Raw genomic sequence first — 15,568 nt, 5'->3', positions numbered from 1 at the left:
GGAGATAGTGACGGAGTTTAGAGATAGCCCCATTTGCACGACGAAGTTTGGCAGCAACAACAGCAACATGTTGTTTCCAAGAGAGGTGTTCATCAAGATGGACACCTAGATATTTGATGGTTTTACTTGGGGTTAAGCGCTTACCTGAAATTTCGATTTTCGGAATAGTATCAAGACGGCGCCTATTGGACCTAAAGATGATAAATTCGGTCTTACTAGCGTTAAGCGATATTTTGTTAGCATTCAGCCAGCTAACAAGAACTCTGAGGTCAGAGTTCACTCTCCCACACAGAGACCAGACAGTTTGAGAGAGATTTAGTAAATGAGTGTCGTCGGCAAAGTGATAGGTTTCTGAAGTTCTAATATAGTAATGGAGATCATTAATGTATACAAGAAATAATAGAGGACCCAGGACAGAGCCCTGGGGTACACCGTGTTTAATTGGTTTATGATTTGAGTTTGTTCCCGAGATTGAAACATATTGGGACCTATCCGAGAGATATGACTTGAACCAGGCTTTAGTATTTCCTCGGATGCCATAGTGATCTAGCTTAGATATTAGTATTTCATGATCCACTGTGTCAAAGGCCTTTTGTAGATCGACAAATACACCACAAGCAAACCCACCACCATCAAGGTGTTCTCTAATACGTTCTAAGATGTTCATGAGGGTATGAGTTGTTGAATGACCTTTACGAAAACCAAATTGTCTAGAGTAAATTTGATTGAATTGGTTTAAAAATTCTACGACCCGCGAATACATAATTTTTTCATAGATCTTTTCTATGTTAGATAATAGAGAAATTGGGCGATAGTTTGAGACATCGAGCGGGGAGCCTTTGTTTTTGAAGACTGGAATAACCTTCGAGATTTTTAGTACTTCAGGAAATACCCCTGCATGATAGGATCGATTGATTAGAATTGAAAGGGGCTTTGAGATCTTATCTTGAAGGATTTTGAGAATTTTTATTGGGATACTGTTTGGTCCAGATGACTTAGAGGAGGAGAAGGATCCAATAATTTTTGCAACTTCATCAGATGATGTAGGTCTGAGGAAAATGGAGTTTTGATTTCTGTGTTTGAGGAAAGAGGAGAAGTGTTGATAAGAGGGGGGGATCTTGTCCCTGATGTCATCAGCAATGGAAGTGAAAAAGTTGTTAAAATGGTTAGCAACTTTGTCAGGCTTCGATTGAATCTGACCATCAATTGAAATGGAGATATTGGAGTTATTTTGAGTTTTTGATGAAATAATGTCACGGATCCCGGACCAGACTTTTTTCATATTATTGGAATACCTTTGAAAAAAGCTTGTGTAATAATTTTTCTTGCTTAATTTAGATAGATTGACTATTTGGTTTCGATAGGTCCTGTAAAGGCTGTCAAAGTGATCTGCAGTTGCTTGATTTTTTGATTTGAGAGATTTCCTTTGAAAGAAGTCCCTCTTTGACATTGATTTAACTATGCCAGGTGTAATCCAGGGCTTAAGTTTAGATTGAACCTCTCTCTTGGTAAGCCTGACTGTGGGGACGTGTCGATCTACAAGTACCTTCATTTTATCATTGAAAATATTGAAGCATTTGTTAGGGTCCAAGTCAAACCTATCGAATAACCAAACAGAAGTATAGAAACTACTGCATGCACCCTTACACTTAAAAGCAGTCAAAAGTAAAGCAAATATTATTAGTATAAAGGGAAGGTGTACGTGTGAAAAAAGAACAAAGATTTGCATTGGAACTTACATCTGACTCCATAGAAATAATCTGCTCCGATACTTCTTCCTCACAGTCGAAAAAACCAGCATCAAGCAAGGAAAGGATATCTTCAATTGGGTAATCACTGCCTGAATTACTTGAGCTGGCCGCCATTTTGAATTTTTCTTCTCATTCAGAAGGTCCGGGCACGAATATCTCAAGTTCCCCTCGCTAAAACAATGCGCCTATTGTTCGTTTCCCGTCTATGGAATTTTTCTTTAGTCTATGCTGTAACCAATTCTATTTTTATAATGTAACATATATGTATTTCAATACTAAAGGCGTGTTCACTGCAAGATCTATCCAATAAACTATGCCTTATGTGTCTATTATTGTTTGAGATTTGAGAAGAGAAAATAGCTGAGAAAAATAAATTCATTACTTTTACTTACCTCTACTTTTAACTTTCAAATCATTCTGCTTTTTCTCTCAGCAAGTGTGGTCGCTCGAAAGCGGGATTCCGCACCGGGTTCTAGGCCGACTTTTCGACTTTCTTTGTTTCCTCTGTTTACTTTCTTTCATTTATTTCTCTAATCACTTCTGGATAGTGTCAGGCCAACACTACTCCTATTCTTTCGGGAAGATGACGGGTGGCAGGGAATGCTTACTCTGGGTACCGCACCTGATCTCAGAATTTGGTCTTCATCTTTTCATACTTTTTTAATTTTCTTTTGGTTTAGATCTCTTTTCTTTTTAAATATTGGGTACCTATTTGCTAAATTTGTTTTAAATGTTCTAGTAATGCGACTCTAGTGAAATTTGGTTTGTTTTTGTTTTCTCTTTTTGCTTTCTTTCATTTATTTCTCTAATCACTTCTAGATAGTGTCAGGCCAACACTACTCCTTTTTTTTAGAATTTTTGCCGGCGCCAACGAAACAAGATGGCCGCTTGAGCTTCGCTGAAACATCTTCTGCAGAAAAAATTCTACTGTAAATTCAATATCTGAATAAATCTTGACAATCTTATACAGAAGAAAATGTGTATCTCAAAAGAAGAGCTCCTGGAAGCACTAGAACAAAAACTAGATGCGAAGTTAAATTTTTGTAGAATCAATTAAAGAAATCAGAGAATCGGTTTCAACAATCCACAAAGAAAACTCTGTTAGAGATTCCAAAATATCCGATCTGGAAAATTACTAACTTACTCAAAGAGGAACTAGAAGAATTAAAGGAATCACATGAAATGCTGTCAAAATCATTCACTGAACAATTAGATAGATCGATGAGGAACACTCTTGTAATTCGTAATGTGAAAGAAGAAGAAAACGAAACGGAAAATGACAGAGGAAACTGTTGCTTACCTCTTGTCTAGACACCTTCTAAAAGACAAAGATACAATAACCAAAATGCTCCAACATGTCCATCGTGGAAATGGTAAGGACAAAAAGACTATTTATGCTAATTTTCATTCTTGGAAAGATGCTCAAATCCAGGCGTAACTAATCGAAGGTAATCGAATTCATCGAAACTAATCGAAGATTAATCGTTTCGATTAGTCTTTGATTATCGAAGTTATTGAATGCTTATCAAATTAATCGAAATTTACAATCTTTTTCTCAAGTAATTTGATTACCTTCGATTAGTGTTCGATGACTTTCGATTACTTTTCGATTACCATGATAACTTGACCGCCGACTTGCGGTTTTGATTGTGTCATTTGATTGCGTGAATGTGCGGACTGTACGATCTTCACTCTACCTCCTCTGATCAAATCAGACAAGACTTTCGTCAATCAAAGGTCAAGAAAACTTAAAGTAAAAAATCCACGAATTGGCACGACATTTTATGATGCAAAAAAGGAAAAAAGAGTTCGGTGCATCGACAATGTCGAAAGCTGAAATGATTTCAGACTGCCACATGGGTCTCTGTGGAAATCCTGGCACCGGCAAAACGATGGTTGCCCGATGCATGGCAGGTACGCATGATTTCTTCTCTAAAGTATTACTCAAGCTTTCCAGTTAAAATTTGATACTGTTGCAAGCCGGTATTAAAATATTGACATGCTTATAAGATATCAACCATGCAGGCACCCGAATCGAAATTGTGCTAATATAGCATCTATCACCGTGTTTATTCTAACCCCCCCCCACCGGCTATTGAATTTTACATTTTTTTCCAAACCCTGAAAAGTATGTTCTTGAAAATCTAATTTTTTTTTTTAGCAAAAGGCTAAATTCAAAATAAATTATTAAGACATTACTTTTCAGGTATTTTAAAATATATCGGACTGCTGAAGTCATCAGAATTGATCGAAGTTCAACGAAGTGATCTCGTTGGTGCTTACATCGGAACAACCGAGGAAAAACCGTACCAGTCATCAAGAAAACAATGGGGAAGGTGTTGTTTTTGGATGAGGCATACACCTTGTTTAAGAATTCCGACAGAGATTATGGAAGATTATGCTGTTGAAGAGATTATGCGGTATCTGCTGCCCAGCCCAGACGACAATATGTCCAATATCCTGTCTTTATTTTTGCTGGATATTCATCCAACATGAATGAATTCATCAACATGAACAGGGGTATGAGGAGGAGGATAACGCACTGGTTTGACTTTGCGGACTATTCACCCACTGAATTGGCGAGCATAACAACGACGAAACTCATACTGAAGAAAATAAATTTTTCTTACGGCATTGAAGACATGTTGGTGGAATGTTTTCTCAGCATCCCCTCTTCCATTCGATCTGAATACAATGCTTCACTTTGTGACAGTTTAATAAAGCGGATACTTTCTAAACAAGAAAGCCGCCTAAGCTTTAGTGCACATTTTCATGAACTTTCCACAGTTACTGTGGAAGATGTCCAAGCTGGTATCGAAGAGCTTCAGCGCTCACATCGATCAAATGAGTTGAAGTTTGCTGACAAAGAGACCCAAACGCCTCCCGATGTGATTCTGGATATTCCAGGTGTTGGTATTGTACCAGGGTCTCCAGGACCTCTTGGATCAATTGGTGTAGGCGAAGACGCCCTACAGAAAACCGCTCCTGATAATGATGCTGAGTCGGAAAAAGTGATTTCTGATGTCAAGATCTATAATGTATTCAAAGTGAAATCACCTCCAAAAGATGACAAACACAAAACAAAGGAGAAATTGATGGATCGACACCCGATGATGAAATCAAAGAAAAATCACCTCCAAAAGATGACGAACTCAAAACAAACGAGAAACGCACCCCTCAGAAAGCTTTAATTAATATATCTAAACCAACAATCTAAACCACACCACGCTCACCACCAGCATGAACAACCGAGAAAAACGTTTGAAACGCAAGAGAGATATCAACTCGACTTAAGTTAAGATTTTGATTCTTTGTGTTCGTATTAGCTTTATTTTTTACACTGTTTGCTTTCATTATGCTTTCATTATGTGGTAGTTATCACTTTATATATCTTTTGCACCATAGATGATAAACTAAAATAATTTTTTGAGATTCATACTGTACTTATGTTTTAGTTATTTTATAGGTTTTTAAGCAAAAGTTTGTGTTTAAAAACTAAACCATTCTTTGACAAAGTACTTTATTGCGTGAAAATTTTGTGGTTGAGGCCGAAATAACCGCAAAATTAAATTTCGCTCCGCCGCGAATAACGATTTTTTTAACAACACTTTATTTCTTGTTTTCGATAAAGAAATTCAATTGTCAGAAAAGTACCGCCAAATTAAACCAATCGCGTAATTTTCATGCAATAAAACTTTCTGTACATTTAAGTTTTTCATAGGTTTTGAAGTAAAAGTTAGATTTTAAAAACAAAACTATATTTCAATGCAGTATGTATATTGTACATTTTTTATTTTTAAGCTGGAGTGAGATTTTTAAAAGTGAAAACGATGCATTATTTTTATTTGACTAAGTGCATACATTCTTCTCGGGATATATAAAAACATTGTTAACATAGTTTTCACAAATATTGTTGCCGAAATCCTTCCATATGGTTGTGTACAATCGTACTTTGGTTTTGATAACTGCCTTTTGGGATGGGAGTACTCTTAGGAGCCAAATAAACGCCCCCCCCCCGTTTGTTAATTTTTCGAATTTTTTCCAACCCCCCTGGACCTTATTATGACCCCCCCGCTTATTAATTTTTGAAAATATTCTCAGCTACAAAAAGGAAAATTCCTTGTTTTACTCTAAAAAGCCTAAATTTAGTCTATTTTGACCCTTTTGACCCTTTTTAGGGTTTTTAAAGGTCCATTTTCCAACCCCCCCCCAGTTATAAGTACCCCCCGTTTATTTAATTTGAAAAAAATTTCCAACCCCCCCATTTATTTGAACCCCCTGTTTATTTGGCACCTAAGAGTATATATTTATGTCTAAAGTTAATGTTGAAGTAATTTTTCTGTTTGAAAACGAGGTCAATGCTTTTATACATTTCGAGAAGTGTGTATTGTAGTTATTTATAGCGTTTTAAGGAAAAGTGAGACTTTTAAAAACAAAGTATTTTGTACATTATTTAGTTATCTTACAGATTTTTATTAAAAGTGTTTAAGTGAGATTTTTAAAGCATAAACCATATTTTGACGAAGTATATCGATATCGTACAGTATTGTATTTTTATTTTTATACTTATCTTATATGCTCATCTATACTTATATATTGTAAAAAAACTTTCAAGTGAAAAGACCAATAGAGCAGTTCTTTTTTGATTTAACGAGACTATCGAGACTAAAATAATTTAATAGGTGCTAAATGGGACGCAGCTTTCTAATACTATGCATAAAGTAATACTAAGCTTACAAGAAACCATCTTTCAAATAGGAATGATTAGAAACGCATCCTCAACACCCCGGGGTCGTGTGTTTTCCACGACAAAACGAGTCCTCCTCTTCCCTAAGGAAGAGGCGTTCATTGGAGGGGCAATTATTAAATAGTTTTCTAAAAAGGGAGATGTTTATTCGAAGTACTAATACAGTAAATACAATGAGTTAAAGTCAGTTAATTTTCACTAACTTCCCTTACGGAAGGAGCTATTTATGACCTAAGGCGCATATTATCTAGCCTGTACATAGATACCGTGAAAAGCACAGGTCGAAATCATATATCGACGCTGTGCCGCCGAATCGAGATTCTATTCAGCGCGCAATCAGCGAAGACAAAAGTAACCATGACGACCATCCAAGATCTTGGATGAAGTTCAATGATGATATTATTATTCCCGTCGTTGAAAACACAACTAAAAATATCATCAGTGCTTTTTAAAAAGAGTCAGTGATAGAGAATCATAACATAAAGTCTGTCTATTATTTCGATTCAATTAAAGTGACATTTCCATAATTAATAGTTTAGTAATTACTGTTATACATTTGGGGATCATGTAAAAGATTTCTTTCGAAAGAAACTCACTTCAATTACACTTTGAGGTTTCTGGGGAATTCGTAAATAGTAAACTGCATACTGATACAGTCTGCTAGGCATTAATATGGTAACATTATCTCTTCATCTTTGATTCTTTCTACAGTGATTAGATTGACACATGCGCGATAAAATTTCTATTATTGATCTTCAGAGGTTAATATATTCTTTGAAAACTTAACCTCTGATACTCAGGGTAGTACATAGATATTTGTTTACAAGTTTTTCTTAGACAAATTATGTGCAGGTTGGATCATGAGCGGCTAAGGTCATAAATAGCTACTTCCGTAACCACGCTATTGTGACTTTCTACCGCTGGATTGAAAATAATCTGCGGCTCCTTTTTTCACTACTTTTTAGCTCGCGACATTTTCACCATTTTTTAGCTCGCAACATTTTTACCATTTTTTAGCTCGCGACATTTTTACCATTTTTTAGCTCGCAACATTATTACCACTTTTTAGCTCGTGACATTTTCACCACTTTTTAGCTCGCGACATTTTTACCACTTTTTAGGTCGCGATCTTCTCAAAATATACCAACTCGCAAAAAAATAATTTTGCAACACACTGCACGTCATAGGCTAAATGGTATGCACCCATAGATAGCTGTTAGTTTAAACCATAGGTCATGGGTGATCAAAGTACAAACAAGCATAAGGTACAAAAAACTTTTAAATTAGGCCTACCATTTTTAAGGTTGCATACCTGCAAGCTTCAAAACCATTTTGACAAACCCAGAAGTTGATTCATATGGATTAAAAGCTAAATGTTATTCACCCTAAGTCATTCAATTTTGTAAAAAAAGGAGCTCAATTAAGGAAGGATTGTGTGATTTTAGTACCATGTGACACAAATAAAGTATAAGGGTTAAATGACTAAGAGTATACTAGTATACTATATATAAATGACATGGATTTTAAAATTATTTTCCATTGATAAAAGGGAAGTATATATGATAAAAACACATATACTCTCAAAGATGTGCTGAATATCCAAAGCAATACCTTCGATTGACTTTACTACATTCATCTTCATCATGTAAAAATTGCTCGATCTTCAAGGAAAGTCCACCAAAGTTGTTCAAGTTTAGGTCCAGAAAATTATGTTCTAGTTGCCTGAATTTCTTGCCAATGATTGGTTGCTGATAATAGTGTAAAAGAACAGCCATGATAAAAACTCATTAAATTGATTTCAAATTGCAGAAAGTACCAGAGGAAAATTTTTTTAAACAATACCGGGTGCGCCACAAAAAAGTTTCTCTCTTTGAAACTAATTTTCTCGAAATCTAAAGATTTTAAAAGAACCATTTCTATTTCATTTGAAAGAAGAAAGATTTTGATGGATCATTTATTAAATTCGATTCAGTAAATCAAAAGTTATGTTCAATTGAATAAAAAAGTTACTTTCGAAAAGTGCTGAAAAACGTTAAAAATCGACCTATCAAAACAAACAAAAGCATCATTACATGATACATCAGTATTTTCGTTTCAGTCATTAATAATGATAATTAGCTGTCTAAACGACCTTTTGTTGTATAAAGGAAGGTTGAAATCCATCGAAAAAGGCCAAAAAATCTGGTAAAATTCATGAAAATACATCAAATACAGATTTCGAGGTAGATCCAGCCTTACATAGACTTTATCCAGTGTAGAACCAAAAATATGAGGACAATTTCGGTAAAAGTAAATTAAAGTGATTTTGTTGAAAATTTTAAACCCTCTCGACCCTTCAGTCTCAAAATTTATGTGTTTAGTTTCTGGAAAATGCTTTGCGACTGCCAATTTTAAAATAAAAATTTGATAGGTTGAGCATAGGTTCGACTTTGAGCACTTTCTGAATGTAACTTTTTCATTCAATTGGGCATAACTTTTGATCTAATGAATCGAATTTAATAAGGGACCATCAAAATTTTAGTTTATCTTTCTTCTTTTCAATGAAATGGGAATGGTTCTTTGAAAATTTTTAGATTTAGAAACAATTAGTTTCAAAGATAAGAGAAACTTTTTTGAGGCGCATCCGGTACAATTACAATTACAATTGAAAATACAGAATACAAATACAATTGTAATAAATTTTACTGCTTTTGTCCATTTTTGGACGGCAAAAATTGCGTTTTCATGTTTCAAAACTCTGCTGTTTCACTGAAAAACCAAAGAGAAAATTACTTCTCAAAAATTGGTAACCTCAAGGTAGAACTAATCCCTGCATGCAAAATATAATATACTTACAGGTTCTATTTTCAGCAGGAGTGAATTCATCTTTCTATGTATAATGTTTGACATTGGAACACAAAATTATGATATTTGCTTTTGGTTACAGATTTCTGCAACACTTAAAATAAACACCAAATACTGATTTATATTTTGAGAAAAATGATAAAGATTGTTTAGTTTCCAAGGGATTGAAAGAAGTCAGACAACACAAAAATCTCAAATTGTCAAAAAACCGAACGATCAATTTAGGTCGTTTGTGAAATTCTATGTAAATCATTTTTAGCTTTGATTTACAAGGTATATACAAATACATACAAATACTTTTGGTGTACTTAAACTTATTGGATTTGTATTAGTAGAGATATATATATATATATTATTTTACCATATAAACTATAACTAGTAAATGGGACCTAAGTCAAACTTTAATCATCAAAAATTGTTAGGTAAAAATCACTATTTCATATTCAAATTTATAAATCTGTCGATAGTCAAATTGTTATCTGACAACACCTGCTCTAGGAGAGAGGGAGTTGTTCTTCCGATTCTATGATATTTATCGGAATTAAACATTAACTGTTTAATACCACGATCTACAGACATTCGAACGACATGTCCTGCATAATTCTTTTGCTGTTTTCGAATGAAACTACTGACGTCTTCAGTATGGCAGATAGAATGGAGCTTAGCGTTATTAATTTTTAATCGAAAGTCTCCTTCTTCAGTATCGACTCGACTGAAACCACGTCGTATCATTTTGCGAAGTAGACTTCTGTACGTTGAATCAAGCTTATCAAATTGCGCTGCGGTCAGATTCCAATTCTGACAAGAGTACGTTAGTCTACTTCTCACAAAGGAGTTAAAAAATTTAACTCTTGTAGATAGATGAATTCCATGATTCTGAAGGAGGTTTGTCATACTTGCGAATTTTCCAAGTGCCATCTGAATGCGATAGTTGATTTCAATGTCTCCGGTATTAGGCGCATTTGGAGAGATGTGCGAACCAAGATATTTGAACTGGCCTGAATTTTTCAACGGGACATTGCGAATATTAATGATGCTATCAGGATAGTTTGTCTCGAGGTAGCAGTGATTGAGAATCATCGTCTCGGTTTTGGTTTCGTTGATTCGAAGACCAAATTTAACGAATAAGTTGTCTAGAAGTGTTGACGCTGATTGTAGAGATGAAAGATCAGTCAAGAAAAGTATCAGGTCGTCTGCGTACCCACACCATGGGAGTGATGATTCACCTGATAGCTTCTCGTTCTGATTTCGCATTCGAAGTCGTTCTGCTCTAGAGATCGATCTTGGATTGATTCGATACTTATGTTTAAAGAAACTAACCTCGTCAGTAAAGTTACATTTTTTAATAAAAACTCGCATGACGTAGTCAATGTAGAGGTTGAACAACAGAGGACTCTCAGGTCCTCCTTGACGAACGCCTGATGATACATGGAATGAAGTGTTCGCTTCATGGAAGGTCAAGGATGTTTGACTGTATAACTTCTCTAAGATATCGAATAGTTTTAGGTCAGCATTATCAGGAAAGCGAATTCTGATTGATTGAAATAGCCAGTCTCTGGGTATATGGTCAAATGCAGCCGTTAAATCAACAAACAGTAAGTAGAGTGGTTGCGTTTTTCGATTGGATATTTGTTGTGTTCTTTTGATAGTGAAAATTCCGTCTGTTGTACCTCTGTTTTTTCTAAATCCATTTTGTTCATCTGTGATTTGTGCCTCATACCACGGTCTGATTCGATCCAGTATGATATTTATCATCAATTTACATACAGTCGAGCCAATGCTGATTCCCCGATATTTGGTTGGGTCGGATTTGGAACCCTTCCCTTTCCAAAGCGTTTTCAATCTCGAGTTTCCCCAGGCGCTTGGTAGATCCAGATTAGACCAAAGATTTTCTGCCAATTTATGGATAACTTGGAGCATAATCGGGTGCTCGCATTTTTTGAGGATTTCAGGGTCAATGTCATTGCTAGCTTTGTCTGATTTTAGTTGATGAAGGTGCTTTTGAATTTCCTCGATGGACGGGGTATCAGTGTCTATAGGGATGTTGGTGGAAATGTTACGAAGCTCATTTATAAAATCTGGCACGTTAGTCGAGAGTTCTTCAGGGATTATGAGATTATCACGGCTAGGATTGAAATGTTTTTGGAAGTGTTTTAGAAGCATTTCTGGGGGGCATTTTGCAGTTGTGCTTCTAAGGGTTGTCTCTTGGTTTTTAGCCCTCGAAAAGAGTTTGTCGAGTTCTCTATTGATGGCAAATTGATTGATCTTTTCAGCTTCTGATTTATAATACTGATTTCTGAGATGTTTTGATCGTAATCGTATCCTCTTTCTAATAGTAAATAGTCCCTTACTATTGTTACGAAGAGTTAATTCATCTTTCAATCCGTACAGACGTTTCAATTCCTCATCGTTATGCCATGGTTGGTATAATCTTGATCTCTCAATTTTGGGAATAGATTCTTCTGCAGATGAATTTATATACGTAATAAACGATTCATTGATGATAGAGTTATTATTTTGAAGTAAATCGATTTGTTCCAGTTTAGTAACGGTATTTTCGAGAAATGCGTTATAAATTTGCGTATCCTGTAGACACTTCAAGTTCAGCTTGATACTTTTCGGTGTCCTATTTCTTGAAATGTATCGACCAATTTTTGAGCTTGGTGTACAGATGTCTGCTATAAGTAACCGATGGTCAGAGTCAAAGTCAAAACTGTTGTACACACGACAGTTATTGGCATATTGGCGAAGCCAGCTACAACATAATACGAAATCGTATACTTTCTTGGTAACTCCATCTGGCGAATGCCAGGTGATTCGACGGCACTTTTTGTGGGTAAACCAAGTGTTCAGAACAGATAGTCGATTACGGTTGAAAAATTCATGAAAGCGAAGACCATTGTTATTTACTATAAGGTCATCGATCAGGGTGTTTTCACGAAGGGAAGAATTATATAAGGTGGCTGATGAGGTAGCATTAAAATCACCAAGACAGATTACTTTTCGTGTCTTTTCACAGATGAATTGTTTGTTTAGGTTGGCGTAGAAGAGGTTTTTGGATGAGGTTGAATCGTCCTCAGTCGGAGCGTAGCAACAAATTATTCGAAGGGAGCAGCCACGTATGGTAATGTTTGCAGTAATTATTCTCGGACTTACTGGAAGCACTTCCTCTATTTCAATATCATTTTCGATTTTGATTGCAATACCAACTCCATGCTGTCTTTTCATAGAATAGCCACACCAGTACAGTTCATATTTATAGTTTTTATATAACTTTGAGGGAAATTTGTCATTTAATACCCTGCGTTTCATTTTGAAATAGCTCAAGCAAAACAGGTCAAATTATAAAAAACTAACATAATATACCTTTCTCGTATGGAAAAAACATATTTTTTGCACTTCTTCGCCTTTATCTTCACCTTTTTAAAAGGCTTCACATTTGTTAAAAGGTGCTTATCAGAAACACCATGCTGGCTGGTTGAATTTGCTAGTTCAAAGTCACAAAGTCCCCATGCTACTGCTTCTGGCTCGTAAATCAACCCATCATTGAAACTAATACAATCTGCCAGGTTTAGGATCTTTGGAGGAATCACATCGGGGATATACATATTTGATTGAAGCTCTATTGTTTTCTGCCTGTGAGGATCTTAATAAGTTTCGCTTTCAACACTCGCCTTTGCTTTTAATACATTCCCTGAATTTGGTTGACTCTCGTGCAACTTCCGTGCCAAATAGACTAATGCCTGTGAATGCAAGTACCCTTGTCATGTATCTAAGGTAAAGAGCACACTGAGATACATACGCATATTTGCGCAAAAATAGAGACCTTTAAAAATGTTATCATAAATGTCATAAAATTCCCGTTATGGAGTGAAAGATCTTCATATTATTAGAAAATTTTTATGGTGCCGACAACTTAATCATGCTAGGCGTCTATCACGAATATCTTCATTTCGCGTAATTTAACATTAACAATATGAGTCTGTCAGTCGGTCAGTAAAGTGAACGTAATTAGACAAGAGGAAATAAAAAATCTGACAATTCCCTTACCCGTCTGGTTAAACCTTTTTCTTTTTACACCCATTATTGGTACAATACCAGCTATTATTTTTGTTGCTATGTACATGGCTGTATCTCATAGGGCTTGAAGTTGATACCTTGCCAATAACTGCATCGCTGAGCTTAACAACAGTGGGAAGACAAACATGTTGAAGTGCTATCATTTCATTTTGCTTTAATTGGTTTGGTGTAAATTCTTTTATTTGTTGTTCATAAGATCTTACACTGTAGATGGGTTAAGTAGCAGCAGAAGCAGAGGGCGTGTGTTGACAATTAAATTGTTCAAGCTTTCCTGACGTTGCACGCACACCTCTATAAGGTAAACAATCTCTAGCATGGCAAGTCCGTTTTGAGTTTTCTTGAAACATAAAATGACGATCACCTTTCGGACTTGTCTTGTGGATTAAGAGCCTTCCATGGTCCTCCATATCCCAAACAAGGACACAATTAGGATGACTTCTTGTCTCTTTTTGGGCTTTATAATTGCACTGCCTTCAATGTAATTGCCACATGTAGGACAGTTCTTTGGTTTCGATTTATTACCATACTCCTCACCACATTCTTCACGGGTATCTTTTTCACTTTTGCACGAGGCTGTCGAAAAAAGGAAACAAGTGTGGTTAAGATAGCGTCAAAAAACTGACCTTCAATCTTACCGCCTACTTTCTAACGAGGAGAGCCGCAGCATTATGGAAAAGCGTCAAACGTTATCCCACCTTAAATCCTCAAACATGCAAGAAACTCTTCTAACTTCATGGATTTCTTTATGAAACTTGTTAAACTTGTATGGGTCGAAAAAACTGTTCCTGAAACATGGGGAAACGGGAACATTGAAGCCTTATGGAAAGGAAAAGGCTCAAAAAGTGATCCTGCCAAGTACCGCGGTCTTAATATCGGCTCGATAGTATGACTCACCGACAACCAGTATGGTTTCCGTCAGAATCGTAGTACGAATGATGCTACCTTTGTGACAAAATATTTTCAGCAAATCTCGAATGATCAAACAACAACCGGCTACTTACTCTTTATCGATTTATCTGCCGCATTCGACCATATCGCCCGCTCCTGGCTCTGGAAATCGATACGTCTTCGATTGTCGCCAGAACTTGAAAATACGACCCTTATCGATATTCTGCAAAATTTATACTGCAAAACCACTATCACTATCGAAAGTAAATCCGTTCCTACCACATCCGGTGTTCGTCAAGATGGTCTAGAATTGCCTCCTTTGTTTGACTTATACATGGACTTCTTTATGTGTATCTTGATCAATCATGCGAACGATGCATCCTTAAAATTCTTCAAATTCAAATACAGAATTGCCTCAGCATGTACCGACCGAGTAAGAGCTGAACATCAATTGACAATCCACTTGATTCAACAACTTGTTGATCCAATAAAGTCTTAAAAGGCCTTTCACGTTTTGTATAATTGTTACATTTGAAGGCAAGCATTTTTACTGATCGGTCAAGGGACATTCTAATCACATGTTTCATATAATTATGTTGTTGTTTTCGAATAAAACAACACACTTCACTTCCACAGAGGTTGTGGAGTTGTTTATTACTAATACGATAACGGTAGTCATTCTCACTTTCATTGACGAAACGAAAACCTCCTCGAACGATACGTCTGAGGAAACAACGATAGGTTACATCAAAGCGTTTTATTTGTGCTTTGTTGACATTCCAGTTTTGGCAAGCGTAGGTCAGTGTACTACGGACAAAACTTTCCAGAAATTTGACTCTTGTTCTTAAATAAGTAACCATCTTTTTGTGTTTTCATCGTTCTTTGACGTTTTATCGAATAATTCAAAAGGTAAGCTTTTATAAAAAAAATGTGGCAACGTTTTTTATCTTTCTGGATCATAATGGTAGAAAAAGTTCCATAGATTTCTTGACAAAAGGGGACTTATTACACTCAGAAGATGACTCTTATATTTCTTTGTCAATTTTACAAAGTTGATTGTTGTCAACATCAATCGATAGAGAATTTAATAAGCTTGCGAAAAGCGTTATGATTTCGTCTAACCCTAATCCCCTGTCCAATCATTTCAATAAACGCATAATCTTGAATTTTATTTTAAGGGACTTCATTACTAGCAAGAGGTTTATCGCTTGTAAGATCGCCGCGAGTACTACCAGTATCTTTATCAGCCCAAATGCCA

General features: G+C 35.8%; 2 protein-coding genes across 2 annotated transcripts; both read left to right on the top strand.

Annotated features, from left to right (window-relative positions):
- Window positions 1–3,574: 3,574 nt before the first annotated feature.
- On the top strand, window positions 3,575–4,247 carry LOC136802692 (uncharacterized). Its single transcript, XM_067059453.1, has 2 exons — window positions 3,575–3,665; window positions 3,958–4,247. Exons 1-2 carry the CDS (start codon window positions 3,575–3,577, stop codon window positions 4,245–4,247), a joined length of 381 nt encoding a protein of 126 aa, XP_066915554.1.
- Window positions 4,248–14,155: 9,908 nt separating this feature from the next.
- LOC136802691 (uncharacterized) lies at window positions 14,156–14,809 on the top strand. Its single transcript, XM_067059452.1, has 2 exons — window positions 14,156–14,305; window positions 14,387–14,809. The coding sequence occupies exons 1-2, from the start codon at window positions 14,156–14,158 to the stop codon at window positions 14,807–14,809; spliced, it is 573 nt and encodes a 190-aa protein (XP_066915553.1).
- Window positions 14,810–15,568: the final 759 nt, after the last annotated feature.

The sequence above is a fragment of the Clytia hemisphaerica genome, unplaced genomic scaffold, assembly GCF_902728285.1.
Source record: "Clytia hemisphaerica strain Z4C2 unplaced genomic scaffold, Clytia hemisphaerica genome assembly, whole genome shotgun sequence".
Lineage (NCBI taxonomy): Eukaryota > Metazoa > Cnidaria > Hydrozoa > Leptothecata > Clytiidae > Clytia > Clytia hemisphaerica.
This window is presented reverse-complemented; position numbering and strand designations above follow the sequence as displayed.